General features: G+C 42.5%; 1 protein-coding gene across 1 annotated transcript in view; it reads right to left on the bottom strand.

Moving 5' to 3' along the window:
- Positions 1–620: 620 nt before the first annotated feature.
- The window catches only part of LOC306791653 (gamma-enolase), a 19,135-nt gene continuing 1,370 nt past the window's right edge, over positions 621–18,385 (bottom strand). The window contains exons 2-13 of the mRNA XM_079288489.1: positions 11,013–11,098; positions 10,674–10,769; positions 10,393–10,451; positions 8,394–8,463; positions 7,265–7,398; positions 6,591–6,682; positions 6,256–6,386; positions 5,886–6,083; positions 5,603–5,804; positions 3,677–3,785; positions 3,525–3,583; positions 621–1,307 (exon numbers count right to left, since the gene is read on the bottom strand). Coding sequence (XP_079144615.1) covers positions 1,238–1,307; positions 3,525–3,583; positions 3,677–3,785; positions 5,603–5,804; positions 5,886–6,083; positions 6,256–6,386; positions 6,591–6,682; positions 7,265–7,398; positions 8,394–8,463; positions 10,393–10,451; positions 10,674–10,769; positions 11,013–11,097 — 1,305 coding nt within the window. The 5' untranslated portion in view covers position 11,098 and the 3' untranslated portion in view covers positions 621–1,237. The remainder of the gene's footprint in view (positions 1,308–3,524; positions 3,584–3,676; positions 3,786–5,602; positions 5,805–5,885; positions 6,084–6,255; positions 6,387–6,590; positions 6,683–7,264; positions 7,399–8,393; positions 8,464–10,392; positions 10,452–10,673; positions 10,770–11,012; positions 11,099–18,385) is intronic.

The raw sequence follows: 18,385 nt of genomic DNA, 5'->3' as shown, positions 1-18,385 counted from the left end.
TCTCACTCTGAAACTTACTGTATGACATGTGATTACCAGCAGGTTTACACCAAAAACTACGGAGTCCCCGGAGGGACACGAAGGGCAAAAAACAAAATCAAACCTTCGATTACTGTTTGTTTACCTTTTCTTCTTTTTTATAAAGCAGCTACAAATTCAGTCAAGTTGAGTCGTAAAAATCACAAAAACTGAGCTGAACAAGAGACACGGACACACAAAGAAGACAAACATCTTTTAACTGTGATTGAAATTGTAAATTACGATCTTTTTATTTCACATATTTTCACATTGTTTTCAATGACGAGCATTCTTTTTTTTTAATTTTATTTATTTTCTTTCATCTTTTCTTAACACAGCTATTCTATGGACATTCAGGGGGAACAGAAGGAACGAAGGGATTCAGGCGTTCCGATTTGTTTTCTTTTTCTTTTGGACAAAGTTGGGTTTTTTCCAAGCATAAAGGACAAATAATCAGAATCACATCGGGGCGGGAAGAAAGAGGGTTTTAAAAACTGAGAAACAGACACGACGAGAAGGAAGAAGGAGACAAAAACGAGGGAGGGAGGGAAGGAGGAGAGAAGTGGTGGAGTGCAGGTACTTCAGTGTCCAGGTGAGAGTGAGACACAGTGTGTTTGTGTCGTACTTTTTAAAATTTCTTTCACTCAGTCCCTGAAACAGCTGTTTTGTGTTTCTTTCTGAGAGTGCGTCGTCCTTTTTTTGGTGCTGAAAGTTTTCTTTTTTCTCTTTTTCTTTTTCGTACCTTTCAGTTGCGTGCGTCAGTTTAAAGTATTCTGTTATATCTCCTTATTTATCGCTCTGTTTTTACAACAATAATCTTTATTTTTGCAGGTCCGTCCTCTAGCTGTACATGAACTATTAAAACTACAGTAACAGTGCATGTCTGGCTTATAAATTTGATATTTTGATGGTATTCCCCTGCATGTGCGTGAGCGCGTGTTGCATCTGCATACTCTGTGTGTGTGTGTGTGTGTGTGTGTGTGTGTGTGTGTGTGTGTGTGTGTGCATACAGCATCATCACCTATAAGTCCAGTGCATAAGTTATTTAATTATTTTTGTTCTTTTTTGCTTGGCTCTTTTGCTCCTGTGTTTTTTCATGAATGTGTGATATTTCATTGTGCATGGCTCGTTCCCATGTTTGGCATGTCTATCAGTTTAGATGTGTGTGTGTGTGTGCGTGTGTGTGTGTGTGTGTGTGTGAGTCATTCGTCTGTCAGTTTCACAGGGCGCTGGGGTTCCTGAAGTTATGGCCTGCAAAGCGAGCCTGGTCGCCCAACTCCTCCTCGATCCTGCGGAGAGTGAGATGGGACAAGGACGGAGTGCAGAGAGACATTATTTCAACATATATGTGTGAAAACATGTCTGACATGTAACAGCGCAGAGTTTAAAATGCAAAGGTGTCAGTCGGTCAGCTCTCTGCTCACGAATAAAAACTAAAAGGTGAAACCAAACAGTCTCAACAGACCTGAACACCAGTCTCCTGGGTGAAAGTCATGTGTTTGACCCATCCATTCATACTTCATCTTTTCTCTACTACTCCAGATTGGTTTTCTTTTTTTGCTGAAACTATAATTCCATTCTTGTTAAGGATTAATCAGTTTCTTGTCATTATTAGTTATTTTTAGGCTGTAAAATGAGTTGTATAATGTCGGCCGTGTCTGCAGAGGAAGTTTATCGAGAGATGCATTCAGGAAAACTAAACTCAAAAAGAGTATTTCTCTCCTGCTTTCGACTTTTCACTTGAATCCCTGAAATTGATGGAAATGTAATATGAAATTGCTGGATTAAAAAAAAAGGAAAAAAAGCATCTCCAAAGCTGCCACTGTATGACAACTTGCCAGAGTGTAAATGACTCATTTACGTGGCGCGTCTGTACACGTGTGCGTGCACGCTTCACTGCACTGATTAGCGTTTATCGCTGGTTAATACCCCTGTAAATCTCTCCTCCCTCCACCTCTCCTGCTTCTCCTCAGCAGTCCGATGGGATTACAGCGCTGAGCCGATCCCTCCTCTCTCCTCTCTCCTCCCTCCTCTCTCCTCCCTCCTCTCTCCTCCCTCCACCTCTCCTGCTTCTCCTCAGCAGTCCGATGGGATTACAGCGCTGAGCCGATCCCTCCTCTCTCCTCTCTCCTCCTTCCTCTCTCCTCCCTCCTCTCTCCTCTCTCCTCCCTCCTCTCTCCTCTCTCTCCTCTCTCCTCTCTCCTCTCTCCTCCTCCTCCCTCCTCTCTCCTCTGTCCTCCCTCCTCCCACTGCTCCTGCTGCTGACTGGCTCGGACACATGGGGTGACACCGGCGCTGCTGTCGCCTGTTACGTCAATTAGCTCTGTGATGATAAGCGCTAAGACAAAGCGGGAATGTGAGGAGGCGTGTTGTACAGTAGCAGGGCTGCTGCCAGATTTGCAGCCGAAGAAAGTTACAGAGAATCAGATGTATAATAATAATAATATTAAATTATAGGAGATTCCGTCTTTATGTTGTTTTTTTAGTCTAGATCCTATGAGACGACCCCCTCCCCGTAATGCCATCGTACGTTTCTGCAAACCGCAAGATACGTTGAATGTTGACGTTTCTGAACCAAAGATACACGTCGTAAAATACGTTTAATTTCAGCCTCATATCACGCTTGCAGAAACGCACGACGACATGTTCAAATAACACGGTAGAAATGTAACATGACAACGTAACTAGCAAAAATAATCAACCAATTTCCTGACAAAACGTCACACAAGCATAAAGTCACAGGACACAAACAGCTGGTCTTCTGGGTGAAAGTCCTGTGTTTGTTTGACCCGTTCTAACACTTGTTATATGTCACGTGACTTAATGCGTTATCGGCTCTGACCGAATGCGAAAACGTCGACGTTCAACACATCCGTTGTTTGAAGAATCGTAAAATGCCAAAATGTATCAAATTAAAGACTGAGATGTGTCAAAGAGTGAAACTAGCTTCTGGTTTGTGTCATCAAGGCAACTAGTTGCACCTGAGAGGTGGGCGTGGCCATGGGTACACAAGGCCCGCTGGCTCTGCTGTCTTGTGTCTCTGAACAGCAGCTACATGGGGTTCCAAACAGCTTTTCATTGGCTCACGCGCAGATGGTTTGACATGTAAACTTTTTTTTTGTGTGCTCTGGCAGCGTCAAAAAGAGAAGTTTTGTCCATGTTCCCAAAACGTCCAGTTGTTCCATCTTTTCCAACAGAATAGCTCATTTAAACTACAACATACCGAGTAACTGTCAGGGGAACATCTTCTCTCCTTTATTGTGTATACTGTTCATTTTCTCTTTTTTTATGAAGAAGCCCCTCATTGGTCAAACCCAATTCTTCATAAATTCTAGTCGATATCAGAAATGTTTCCAAATATGTCGGGCTCAATTTTTGCCAACATGTGTGTAAAAAGATGAGAGGGAAAGGTCCTTTGCAGCATGTCCAGAACTGTATCTCGCTACTGCATCCCAATGAAGCTTCAGTGGTTCATGCATTGGTTTGTGTGCGTGCGGCACACTGACCTCATGAGCTGGTTGTACTTGGCCAGCCTCTCGGATCTGCAGGGGGCGCCGGTCTTAATCTGCAACACAGGCAGCAAAGATCAGGACCCAAGAGAACCAAACGGATGAACTAAGCACGACATCGTCACTCGGTGGTGACTTGTCCTCCCCACCTGTCCAGTGCAGAGTCCCACCACCAGGTCGGCGATGAAGGTGTCCTCTGTCTCTCCTGAACGATGGCTGACCATCACACCCCAACCGTTGGCCTGAGCCAGTTTACACCTGAGAGACGGACACGAGAGAGAAAGTGATCAGACGCGAGCCCCGATGTTCACGGTGCAAAGACAGAAGGTATTTGACTCATCGGAGACAGAACATAGAACAAAGAACAACAACGAGCTCCTTTAGCTCGACAGCTGAGTCCACTGTTCGATTTTAGTTTGAACTGGAAAGTAACTAAGTACTCTTACTTTACTCTGTAACTTAAGTACTGGATGTAGGTCTTCACAGTGTCTGTAACTGAACTAAACATCTCTTTAAAGGACTCTGATCCAGAAATCTCTTCTTCAGCAGCTCTTCCATACACCAAACTTTCATTCTTCTCTATGTTCTGAAGGTTAACACAGAGGGGTTTGTTCATATATCATTCAGAGCCTCATTCATACAACAATGTATGACTCAAAACATGGTGAAAATTGTTGACAGTATTATACAAACGTGTTAAATTCCCTCTGTAAAAACATTTGACTCTAATACGTCAACTAACCAAAAGAGGGATTTTAAACCTGGCTTTATCCAATGTTCAGATTTCTGTTCTGGAGATGTATGACAACAGCTCATAAGACTACGCATCATTTGCATATTTAAACATTTCAAAAAACTTGTAATGTAAGAAAACAACTGGGGAAGTTTCATGTTGATATCAATTATTTAAAGCTTGAAATCGTGTCTGTTTTGACTCGTTATTATCAATCTTAGAGTTCATTAATTCTGGATTTATTTGAGCACACCTGAAACGTTAACCTGCTAACAACTTGACAATTAAGATGCTCTTGTTGTCTGGGGTCAAATTTGAGGTTTTAGAAAAGGAACAAGATCTCATCCTGCTGAGATATTGAAGCAACATCTCAGATAAACGACGCAGGAAGCTTCTCATGTGACGGCCACAATACATCACGTCAGCTGTCACCAACACCGTTTTCCATCTGCTTCATCCCCCTTCTGCTGTAATGCAGCTCCTCTGTCATGACTGACGGCTTCATAGCCATGAGTGACGTTTTGTTCGGTCTGAGGTTGATGACGCGCACACTCTCTGCACAGAGACATCCACAGTACAGTCCACGCCGCACAGCTGCATCGTTGCACTTGATTGACGGCTAATCTTCAAACTAAAAACCTCGCTGTCACTTCCCGTCCTACGTTTATCTCCTGGTCGGGTCGGATCGGCGCTCCTGCTCTCCGGCACGAGGTCAACATGGCTGACAGGTCAAATGAGTGATGACTGACAACGTGTCGCGTGTTTCCACATGCGTGATTGATAGCAGGGCAGCTGGGCCTCCACGTGTCTCCCTATAGCCTCTCTGTCGTCTCAGCCAAGACCGATGACCTTTTTTAATCAGTCCAAGTTCGCCGGCCCGAGGCGGCCATATTAGATTCTCTTCCTCTCTGAGAAGAGAGTAGTGTAGCGTGCGTAGCGTGGTGTTTATAGATCGTGTTTGTAGATCTGTGAAGCCTCCTAACAAAGCAGATTTAATTTAATAACGTGTTAGTTTCTAGATTATGTTTTCAGTAAAACAACTGAAAGCAAAATGAAAGAGCCGCTGAGTGAGTTCCCGTCCACGAGGTTTTATGCAGGTTTTAGAAATAAAAAGCAGTTTGGCCGACGTGGTTTGTTTTGTTTGTTGTGGTACAAATGGGCCACGACTGACTTTTGTTCTGCATCCCTGTGTTGCATCAAGACAATAAAAGATCCTTGAACCTTGAACCTTGACTACCGTATGTTTCATCCGAATTAAGGTCAACCAGAAGGGAGAGACTTCGCCTCTCTCGTATTTAAAAGATCTAAAACGGTGGTTGACATTGACTTAAAGCAGACGTACGCCTGTATGGCCTCGGTGACGGAGCCGATCTGGTTGACTTTGAGCAGCAGGCAGTTGCAGGCTCGCTCCTCGGCAGCTTTCTCTATCCTCTTCGGGTTGGTCACCGTCAGGTCGTCCCCGACCACCTGGATCCCCACCTGGGCCGTCAGACGGGACCAGGCCTCCCAGTCGTCCTGGTCGAACGGGTCCTCGATGGACACCACTGGGAAGGAGGGAGGAGAGGTGAATAAAAACAGACGTCTTGTCTCCGACCTGAAGATCAACTAAAAGATGTCGAGTCCACCTGGGTAGTTGTTGACGAAGCCCTGGTAGATGTCAGCCAGCTCCTCTCCAGAGATGTGTCTCTCTGGATCCGGTGGGGATTTGAAGTCCAGGTCGTATTTTCCATCGCGGTAAAACTCGGAGGCGGCCACGTCCATCCCGACCACCACCTTGTCCGTGAAGCCGGCCTTCTCTATGGCCGTCTGCAGCAGATCCAGGGCTGAGGAGTGAAGGGACGAAATGGAGAGCAGGGAGTAGAGATTTTTGTTTTAGCTCAGCAATAAATGTCCTGAGAGAAAAGGACTGTTTGACCGCAGCCATGCACTTGATTCTCCACGTGTGAAGAGAGTGAAGAAGACGAGGCGGGTGGGGGTTGAGCAGAGGATCCTCACCCTCACTGTTCTCCAGGATGTTGGGAGCAAATCCTCCCTCGTCTCCCACGTTGGTGGCGTCCTGGCCGTATTTCTCCTGGATCACCCCCTTCAGAGTGTGGTACAGCTCCGATCCTATCCTCAGCGCCTCCCTGAGGGACGGAGGGAGGGAAGAAGGACGAGATGGTCAGAGAGTGGAGAGACCAACATCAGCAGGACAGAAAGAAATCAAAGGGAAAGGAGTTGAAACAAGACAACAGGAAAGATTAAAGAGCTTAGATATTGATTTCCAAGGAATAAATGGTGAACTATGAATCCTTCATGTTCATGTTGTAGCTTTGGAGATGGATTCTTACTTGAAAGACTCGGCTCCAACAGGAAGAACCATGAACTCCTGCATGGCCAGTTTGTTGCCTGCATGAGATCCTCCATTTATCACATTAAAGGCCTGAGGGGGGAGGAAACAAGGAGACAAGGAGAGGAAACAAGGATAAGTGAGGAATACGGAAAAAGGGGAATAGGAAATGAGTGGATGATAAAAGAAAGGGGAGAGGAGAGAAAGCAAGGAGAAGAGGGGAGAAGAAATGAGGAGCGGAAACAAGAAGAAGAGGGGAGAAGAAATGAGAGAAGAAGAATGGGGAGATGAGAACACAAGGAGACAAGGAGAGGAAACGAGAAGAGAATATCAGAAACTAAGAAACATCTGTAAACTTCTGCACGTGTGGATTGTAATTTGGGAGTTCATCAAAGTCTAAAAGTCAATAATCCAGATCATGTTTCAGTGCAAACACATGAAAAAATCTAAAATGTGTACGTGTGAAAAGAGTGTAACGCATTCAAAAGGATTAAATATTAAACGCATGCGTTTCAGTTGGAGTGCAGCTTTTACTTTTCTGTCACCAAAAAACAACAAACATTTACACATAAATGTCTCGTTGCTGTAATAGGAAATGCACTTTTTTATTTTTTTGAATCAATTATTCGTCATCCTCGTGTTTTGGCGAGTAGACGCAGTGAGTTTGTGTCTTACAGGAACCGGCAGCACCAGCTCTGTGTTTCCGGCCAGGTCGGCTATGTGGCGGTACAGGGGGACGTCTTTCTCTGCCGCACCGGCCTTACAGATGGCTAGAGACACTCCCAGGATGGCGTTGGCCCCGAACTGAGCTGTTTGACGGGACAGGAAACAGGAAATGATTCAACTCTGTATTTTCTTTTTATTTCAATTCACATTTGCATTTGTAGCCGTTATTCATGTGGGAGGAGTTCACAGACATTAATGTGGGAGGAGTTAACAGACATTCAGGTAGTTTATGACTAAATAATGAATTTCTATTTCAGATTATTTTCAAATTTGGACCGAAAAACAACATTATTAATTCAGATGAATTAAAAACAATAACATTTAATTTAGATTTACAACCAGACATTATGTGCAGCTTAATTTTTATTTAATTTTTCAATAATCTTTTTAACGTCATATCTTGTAATTCTACTTTTCATTTCGCCTGTAAGTGAAGCATTTCAATTCTTAAACCATCTTCAACTTGTTAGCGTTGACTTTAATCGCCTAAATGAGAAGAAAGGGTTTTTTTAACAGCATTTTTCTAAATGTTGTTTGGTAACTTGCTGTTTTCCCATTCTTAATACTACGAACAGAAGAATTACCAACTCAAACAAATAAAAACATCCTCATGGTTTACTTGTTATTCTTTGCGATAAACATACATAAACTCTCTCTGAGACTTGTAATCTGCATATAATTGTGTATATTTCAACGAGGACAGAAAGTTAATTAAAAACATTTCACAACACATTCAGCTCGTTTAGTCCGACAGGTTTCCTTTGGCTGAAATGAATTCCTGCCATTACTCTCGCTGCTGTTTACCTCGCTGCCTGAAATGATGAGTAGTTTGGTTAGATTAGAATGAATGAACAGAGAATGTGTTTATTCGGCCGTGCCAAAGCCTGTTTGGCAAATACAATCTATTTGCTCTGTCTTGTTCCCGTCTGTATTTATGTGTCTTCTTGTCACTTTGTGACAAACACTTTGGTTAAAAAATACATTTTTCAAAGTGTGGAGGAGGAGGAGGAGGAGGAGGAGGAGGAGGAGGAGGATTTCCAGCTGGACTCTGACGAAACCGCGTTTTTTTTCGACTCACATTTGTTTTCTGTTCCGTCCATCTCGATCATCGTGTTGTCCAGCAGCTCCTGCTCCACCACGCTGATGCCCTGCAGACACACAAATACAGAAACACACCGTAAAAAACACGCACAGGTGGAGCAATATATTACCTTTACGACAACAAGTTCTTAAGACTACAAGTGTTTCGCTTGTTGACACATTCAGACATCTTTTGGGATCAATTTTGGCTCAAATCTGTTGAGGTTTTGAAGTCCATATTTGAAGTTATATATCATACAAATAACAATAATAGTTACTTTTGTACAGATGTGAATTTACCAAGCTAACTGTGTGAGAAAGAAAAGTTGCAGTTTTAACCTTTTATTAAATTCGACAGCCCACCAATCATATTTTTGAGTAATTTAATTACAGTAACTTTATTATAGTATCATTTGATGCAGGTCCCGATCAATAGTGTGCATTGCCATGACACTTGATCTTTGTTTTCCAGAGACGATGGAGTCATTCTGTCTGGACCAAAAGTCTAAAGAGAAAAATCTCAACGGCCTTTAAGTAAAACAGCAATAATCATATTTACTCTGTTCTGAGCCACGTTTTTATCACGAAATCCAATGCAATTCTTCCATTGGATTTTAGATCGTTGAAGAAAATAAACATTTATGATACTTATACATTTAGTTCGGCAAGATAATCTTCACGAATTAACACCGCTTTTACGATTTTTAATGCGTAAATACAATCATCTGAAGTGAAAAGCTAACGTTAGGCTATAAAGGAGCTCCACCACGGTCACATGACTTCACGTCACATGACTTCACGTCTCCACCACCGAGCAAAAGGAGGACGAGTGTTCCAGTGAGGACGTCTAAATTCAGGAGGTTTTATTACCTATTTTACATCAGAGAATTAAACATTCACACATCTTTAGATTGTGTTAAACAGACGTCGAACCAAAATACATTAAAAAAGCTCATTGACGCAAAAACGCTGACTCATCTTCTGGACTCATTTCTGCAGCGCTCTATAATCTTCTCAGGTGGAGGTGCTTGAACTAATGTGTGTCAGTTTAGAGATCCTCGACATGAAAAAGGTTTAGAGCCGCTGTTTTAAAACACGTAAATCGATTGAAGTCCACTCTTGTCGGTGTCTAGAGGCGTGTTTCCGTCTTCTCCCTGCAGTTAATAAAGAATAACTGACGATCGCTATTCAGATATGAGGACATCAGCATTCATGCTTTCTATTCGCTGATCCCTGATTATGTTACACTGTGAACAATAAATCGGTTCAGTGAAAGTGAGTGTTGGGCGAATGTAAATGAAAAAAGATGTGTTCGAATGTAATCTTGAGAAACTTGAATGAATCCAGTTGTTTGAAGATGTTTTCGCAGCATCGAGACTAGAATTATGAGCTGTTTAACTTCCTAACACCAGCTCTAAGAAGCTATTATCAATAAATATATAATTTGTCATTTGAATTTTGTGATTTTATGCAAAAACCACTACAGACCACTGTACGAAAGTATTTCTGTATGGATCATCAACGATCATCAATCAAAAAAGTGCTGCACTGCTGCAGATATTACATCATTCTCACACACACTCATACACAGAAACACACCAACACACACTCACTGGTTCACTGTTCCTCTCACTCACTCACACTTCACTCTCACAGACAAACGATCGTCATCTTTCGTTCATCTCTACGCTCACTCATCACATCGCTCCTCCGTTACCGACGGCTTCGATGGATTTATCTGATTCTCGCGGCTTCCTGTCCGCACGTCGATCGACTGAACCTGCGTTTGGCGTCACCGAGGTCGTCGTGTTCACACTTCAGGTCCAAACTGGACATTTACTGATTAACTGATCCAACTGAATCAATCTGACCGCGTGGACGGTGGAGGCACAAGAACACCACATCTTTGACTTTAGCAGTACTGCTGGATCCCAGACTCAGTATGTAGAATGTGGTTATAGTCGGATGTCGTGTGTGTGAATGTTCCAGTGACTTACGGAGGCTATAAGGGCGGGACCCAGAGTCTCGTTGATGTGCCCGACCGCCTTCAGAACTCCTAGAAGAAGAGAGGACAAACGAACGTAAGTCATTCTGCAACAAGCAAAGGAGGAAAGGTAAAAGGAGACGGACATTTCTGCCTCTGTTGCTGATTGTTTTGGTCTTTCAGCTGCACCTAGACTGTTTGGTTGAGTCCTTCTGGCTCTCACCAAACCTCTAATGTATATATAACTTTGTTGAAGAATGTAAACATGCAAACACAGTCGGTCCGTCCCGGTACCTTTGCCCTTGTAGCGGCTCTTGTCTCCATCTCGGAGCTCCAGAGCCTCGTAGATCCCTGTGGATGCTCCGCTGGGCACCGCAGCCCTGAACAGACCTGAAAGAATTTTAAATGCAAGGAATGGAGAGAGGAGAGGACAAACCCAACAGTTCATACTCTTAATTCTACCGATGGGCAGGACTTTGGTAGTGAGACATTAACCCTTTAACCCGTTTAAGCTTAAACTGAGAAGACAAAATCTTCCCTCAACTGAGAACTGATTGATGGTCATCTGACGCGATGAATCTGACGTCCACATTGTCATGTTGTTTCTCTTAGTTTCCCTCTGATATTCGTCACCTTTCTCCGTGCAAAGGTCCACTTCAACAGTGGGGTTTCCCCGGGAGTCCAAGATCTCCCTGGCAACGATGCTGACGATCGACATCCTGAGAGACGCAGAGAAGGGAAAAGAGGTTGTTGGTGCTTTCTCCAACGTTACGTTGGTTATGGAAGCTTCAGATTGAACCGAAGAAGAGGGAGAGAGAATAACGGAGAGAGAGAGATCTCATGGGTAAAAATATCTATTTTTACATCACACACACACACGCAGAGAGAACAGCCTATCAGCGGAGAAGAGAAGCAGCATCACAGCAGATTCACAGTGAAAATCAAAGCTCACCACAGAGGACTGGCTCGTCTCACGCACATTGACGAACACACACACTCTGCAGTTACTTTGCTGATTCTGGAAGCAGGTTGCAGCTAAAATCCTCGGCGACGGAGTAAATTATGCATCCGTCGGCTGCTCCTTCCATCCAGACTGGAAACTGCTGTTTGAGATTTGATAATAGTTTTTGTATTCAAAACCTGATATATCGTCTTCCTCTGGGCCTGAGAGCTGCCTTGTTGTGACGATGTAAACTACAATAATCTTACTTTTACTTGAGTACAGTTTTCTAATACTCTTTCCTTCCTTACACGATGCAGCAAAAAGGGACTTTTTCCCTGATTTCCTTTGCATTAAAAATAAGTGAACTTACCCACAATGCATCAGAAACCAATGAAGCTATCAAAGCCTCTGAGACAACCTCTTCTTCTCTGCAACCTCACATCAGCAGGAAGGACAGTCGTGTCAAGTGGCCGGAGGCTGGAATGTTTCGCTTTTTGAATCAAATGTGTATTGACAACGTCACTTCCTGTCTGTCTTACCTCCTCATTCTTGTCTGTGTTGTCCCGTCTCAAAAGCACTGTTTAAACCAGAACAATGCTGGATTCATGCTTGCTGGGCTGTCTGTGATCAGAGTTGGGAACTTTGGGGGTAAGTTGTATCAGTCTCCCTGGTGCTGCTTTCACAGTCTTTGTATGTTCTTCATTCTGCTGTTTCTACTTCTCTTCCAGGAGAGACGGCTCGGAAAATGCTGCATCGCTAATGCAGGAAAGATGCATCTCTGGGTGCCCGTGGACACTTTGAAACCACCAGAGCGCTCGTAAGTGAGTGCACCGCAGCAATCTCGCTGTGTTTTGTTTTTAATCAAAATCACCCACGAGGTGGAAGCATACAGGATTCTGTTTTATGTCTGACGCTTCACCTTTGTTTTTAAAACATTGTGCATCCTTAAAGTTGAAGTTGTCCAACAGTCGCTTCGTCCACTCACACGAATTTGGAGAAAATCTACTTTTTTTTGTGTCTAAAATTGGATATCTTACCTACCAACGTAAACTATAGGTGCCGCGTGTTTGAACTGACATTGAAGTCGATTAAGTGAGTTTTGGAAAATCTTTCTTCTTCTGTTTAATTCGAAAGACTTTGAATGCCATCTACATACGTGTTTGTGAATGTTTACACCATTTTGATCAAAATTAAGAAATGAAACTGAAAACTCAAACTTATCAATGGATTCATTTATATAATCCTTGGTGACGAGGAGACATATTCAGGTCAGATGTGATCTCGAAAAGAATGGATTTGAATTGAAATAATGATGAATAATAAACTAATTTTACTGTGCTGTTCATTTTAATTGTTACTCCTAATTATTAACACGAGAGAACTCGTTTCTCTTTTGTTTCTCGGTGTGAAAAGCTGATCTGTTCGCAAGATCAAAAATGTATAAATTCAGTTTGATAATGCATTTTAAACGTCTGCATCACCGTGACATCATTAACACAGTGTAATTGAAACACCAACACATTAGGAGCTTCGTCCTCATTTCATCATCATCTCCTGTGTGGGAGTTTCCCGTCTTTCTCCTCCTTGTCATTCGAGGCACGCATCGCTGCAACGACATGTCAAAAAAAGAGCCTTTTTACGTCCTCGTCTCCGTCCTGCATGAATACTTTATCGATCTGCGGGGAGCTAAATCTGGCTCGCTGCTAGCCCGCAGAAAGCTGTCACTGTACCGAGGCCGTCCTTGCAAATGCACTGACAGAGCAGACTCCTGCAGACACATCTTTTCTCCTTCGTCCCCTTTAGTGTGCATTCATCAATGCGAAAGTACACTGTGTTGCCAGCAGAGAGACAGATATTGGAGCCGTTTGAAGCCAAATCTAAGAGGAAATTACATTTTAGAGGGTACAGTGATTCAGAGCTTACTCAGGGCAGACATTTTAAGTCATCAGCGAGAAGTGCAGGTATAAATAATTACATTCATGATGGCTCAGGTCCATTAAAGGTCTGCCAGTAAGCCAACAGAAAGAACTTAAGCGTCCTCTGTGTCCTACAGAATTTGATACAGATGCTGCAGTAATGGAAGAAGTAGTCCGATGTTTTAATCGAATGAAGCATCACCGTCCATCTGTCGATGTGTCTGTGTGTCCTTTGCATATCTTGAGAACAGTTCATCCGATCTACTTCACACTTGGTATGTGTATTGATGGGGACGGGAGGACAGGACGTGTTGAATTTGGTTCACTTTGGACATCCGAAGCATCCGATATAACAAACTTTGGCTAAGTAAGAAGACGGGCTTCGTGCAGCAGCGGGGGAGGGGCTTCAGAGTCGAGCGCGTCTAAATCTGCTTTTTAACGAGGTTGTTATGTCAAAGCAAGTGACTAATGTGCCTATTTGGAAATTAGTACCACCACTAAGTGTGTTCCACCATTTCTTCTGGACTTGGGTGTGTTTATTTACCGTGAACCAGACTGTATTTCACAGCGGTTTCTGATTAGCCGCGACTTGGGTGTCTGAAGCCACTTTGTGAAGTTACGAACGGTCGTTGCACTCGTTAACGAAAGTAAATAATACAAGGTACAAGTAAAATAGAAGTAAAAGTACTAATTTTGCAGAATGCCTCATTTCTGAATAGTATTTACACGATATTACAGTGTATACTGTACGACAGTAGAGCAGAAAAGACAAACACTCAAGTAAAGTACAAATACCTCAAACTAAAACTAAAACTACAAAGTATAAGTAGTGCAGATTTATAACGCAATACAAACTGAAACATGCAGTTCTGTCTTCTTCAGTGACCCTCACACATCCTTCATAGGCCGGTCGCGTTCGTGTCTGTTTCGACATCTGAATCCATCTTTGAGCGGTGACGACAATGTGCTCTGATTTCACAGCACACGTTTCAATCATTTTTTCTCAAAGTGTGCCCTTTTAATCCGGTTCTTGGTATGTCTTCTCTTCGAAGTCCTCTTCATTTCCTTTAGTACAGGCTTTAAACCCACTAAAGTCCTTGCTGAGTGAATGTACAGCAGTAAGATGTTTTCCTGCATCCTTTCCTGCTTCTTTAGTTTTCATTTATTTCTGTCGATGTTTGTGGCCAACAACACAATCCATTTTATGACAAGTATCTTGAGTGATGTCTTCTTTCTTTGTTTAAACTCTTTTGTTATGTCCTCTATAATTCCTCTCCGGTGTTTCCTGTTCATGTTAAACCTTCCTGAAGACATACAAATCTACACCTTTTTTTATTTTGCCGTATCTTTGTAGCCACCTTCCTTCTCGTCCTGTGTGTTTTTTATTTTAACCTGCTGCAAAATGGCATGCCTCCTCTTGTCTCTTCCCCCTGTCCTCTATACGTGATCCTTCTGAGCGACTCAGGAATATTTACATCCACTTCCCCCCCCCCCTGTCTGTCTGTCTCCTCTCCGACCCACCGCCGTTTATGCTTATTCAGGCTCCTTGTCCAGTCGCAGGCGGATAGAAGCGTCAGGGAAATGTGTAAAATGTATAAATGGTGCTCAGCATAAGAAAGAGCAGATAAGGTGTCTGACTCGCCGGCAGCACAGAGAAACCTCCACACACGCAGAGTCGAGGGGATTGATGCGTGGGTGATCTCTCTCTCTCTCTCTCTCTCTCTCTCTCTCTCTCTCTCTCTCTCTCTCTCTCTCTCTCTCGCTCGCTCGCTGTTTTGAAGCCCCACCCAAGAGTACTGCAGATTTTCTTTCCAAAGTTTCTACTGCAGAATACAGGACGCCTGCCAACTGTTGTACATCATTCTTTTACATCATTACATCATTCTGTTTTTACATCATTCTGTTTTTACATCATTCTGTTTTTACATCATTCTGTTTTTACATCATTCTGTTTTTACATCATTCTGTTTCCCTGCTCACATCCTCAAAGCACCGAAGCAGCAACATTTTCACTGATATTCCCACACTTATGAAATGTTAATCAACATGCGAATGTCTATAAATACCAGCCGGACCTAAATATCTGTGACATTAAGTCCTATTTCAAACAAGACCCAGAGTCCACAGCCAAACAGCTGCGGACGCTCGTGGTGCTTTGAGCTAAATGCTAACATCAAGTCGATTTATTGAATCGTATTGACTGTTTTCAGAATACAGTAAACAATAGGTTTGAAATGACTGTACAGATGTAACTAATTACTGTATGTGTAAAGATTAAATAACACACTACCGAACCTCCTGCATACAGAATATAGATTACTGTGGTTTTAATTACAGCCAAGAACAGTTGGTAATAGACCACTAACGCACAGCTGGGTGGTGGAAAACTATCAATGCCTGATTCAAAAGATAAGCATAAAATACATTTTTTCCATATGTTGTCATAAAGACCCAACATGACCACTGTGAGCAGACTGCTACTACTCGATTACTATCATCTGCTCAAAAGTAAGCATCTAAGGTGGACAGCTGTTCTTTTCCTTGTTATGTTTGTGTTGGTTGATGAAATACAGCAGCATTGTTTCATCATTACGTCTAGTTTAAGATCGCGTTCACCTGACTCATTACAGGCGAAAAACTGCAGCTCCATCTTGGTTTTCAGTATTTTAACCAACTTAACTTTTGTTTTCACCGCGGTCACAGTTGTGATAACAGTCGCACAAAGACATTTGAGGCCCTCTTTACCATCTGTTTATGAGAAACGTCAGAGCGATTTAGGGTCATTGTCGTGAAGTACAGAACATAGAAAGAGACATTAAAGTAACTGTGAGCCTTTCTGTTACTGTGACAAGTTGGAAGAAAGTCAGCGTCAAGGATCAACATCTCGACGGATTAAGTTTAAATAGCATCTTAATCCGATTTAAAGGAATCCGAGTTCAACAATGACATGTTCCTTTGTCGTCCTGTATACCGTTATTGACGTTTAAAAATGAAATATTAACACCTTGTTAATAACACACATTTAATAATATCGTGTAAATAAGTCATTTTATGTACAGACTCCCTGCACTCGTATTTTGAGTGTAATTCAATATTTCCAGCATGCACTCATCTCATATCCATAAACATATGTTCCTGCTGTCTCCACCTCAATGAGTTACTCTTATCTCCTCCCTCTCTCTCTCTCGCTCTCTCTCTCTCTCTCTCTCTCCCTCTCTCTCTCTCTCTCTCTCTCTCTCTCTCGCTCGCTCTCTCTCTCTCTCCTCCATCTCTGCCTGTGTGTCTCTGCGCTGTTTGTGCTGTGAGTTGCGTAAGCTCTACAGCAGAGAGAGAGAGGGCGGACACCCATGAACGCACCACACCTACAGGAGACTGCAGTGCTCAGCAGAAAAATATAACGGCACTGAAAGAAAAAAAAAAAGAGATAACACGTGAGAGGGCGAGCTAGGGGAGAGAGTGAATGAGGGAGAGAGGGATGAAGGCACGCAGGGGGAGGACAACATGTATAGTTATTGTAGCTACAGTGTCTCTGGATGGGGGGGATGCAGATAGATGAAGAAAGAGGGGGAAGAGGGATGAGAAGAGGAAGGAAGGAATGATGCCAGAAAGACCAAAATGAATGCGGTGAGTGAATGATGGATAGAAATACTGGATCTATGATCTCCTGGTTCAAATCAATTCATTGTACTCACCATGAGAAGTATTATATTGTTAGGATTTGTTTTCTTATTTGGCTCTGAATGGAGTGAGTTTTAAAGATGTATTTATTTACAAACTCATTTACAAGAAGCGTCTAAGAAAAGATGCAGAGAGTTGCATTCGGGGAAGTTTTATGTTTATTTGTACCTGTATTTGTTCGGCTCTTGTTGTCCTTCTACTTATCTGTGTCTATCTTCCTGTAAATTGTGTTCTAAGTACGTTGAAAGCAACTTAAAACTAGTTTAATTCTTTCTAGGTGTGCTCACATATTTGATCAATATTTGATCAGCTTGACCGACACCAGGGACTAAAGTCAGGATATCTCATTGCTTTACCAATCTGTTTCTTACAAATCCCATAACTTTATAACACAAACTCAGCAGACGATCCCTTTGAATTACATCGGATTCACACATATTTTAAGATTTAACTTTGGGCATTGGATGCCTTTATTAGTGTGAACATCTGCTGACAAAGTTAATGACAAAAAGATGGCGGCAACCTCCGGGGTCTGAAAAGTGAAGTGTCTTATAGCTGCATTCTCCCTAGTGTCCACCAGGGGGCGACTCCTCTGGTTGTATAGAAGTCTATAGAAAATGACTCTACTTCTCTCTTGATTTATTACCTCAGTAAACATTTGTAAACATGAGTTTATGTCTCAATCTCTAGTTTCAAGTCTTCTTCAATACAGCATGATGTTCATTTAGTACATTATGCTCCATTTTAGAGTCACACAGACCATAAAGCAGGGGATGCTTTAGGGCGGGCTACACAGTGAACGACGGTGTTTTCGCTACCCTCTCGAGTCACTTCTGGTTGCAAAAAAACAAGATGGGCGACGGCCAAATTGCCAAACTCGAGGCTTCAAAACGTCCGTCCACAAACCAATGGGTCACCTGACTATGTCCACTTCTTATATGCAAAAAGCCGGTAATTAAACCTTGAATTGAGATTATTTAGTCAGAAAGAAATAAACATAAAGCTTTATATCGTCAGGATTGTGACAAAGTTGCTCATCTTTTGCGTTGATGACAGAGTTTAACATTCATCCAATGTTCAAAGTGCTTAAACTGAAATGTGACGTTTACTTCCAGAAGCCTGGACGTCTGAAATAACTCATCCCAAACTCTCTGGACATCTAAGAAAAAAATGTAAATTAAGTTTTGCCATTTCGTGGTTAATTGTAAAATCGATCCTCGTAAAAACATACATGGAGATGAAGGGAGAGAAACAAAATGAAGATGGGGAAGAGTCAACAGAAAAAGACAGAGAGGAGGAATGAAAGATGGATTTAAATAGAAATACATGCAAAGGGAGATGAAAGGATGGGCAGGAGGAGGAGAGAGAGAGAGGGAGGGGAAAGGAGGACAAAATGGAGAGCGAGGGTGGAAACGAGGCAGTGAGAGAGAGAGAGAGAGAGAGAGAGAGAGAGAGAAAGAGAAAGAGAG

Source organism: Melanostigma gelatinosum (genome assembly GCF_949748355.1).
Source record: "Melanostigma gelatinosum genome assembly, chromosome: 17".
NCBI classification, from domain to species: domain Eukaryota; kingdom Metazoa; phylum Chordata; class Actinopteri; order Perciformes; family Zoarcidae; genus Melanostigma; species Melanostigma gelatinosum.
The sequence above is the reverse complement of the archived record's forward strand: the minus strand, read 5'-3'. Positions and strand labels throughout refer to the sequence as shown.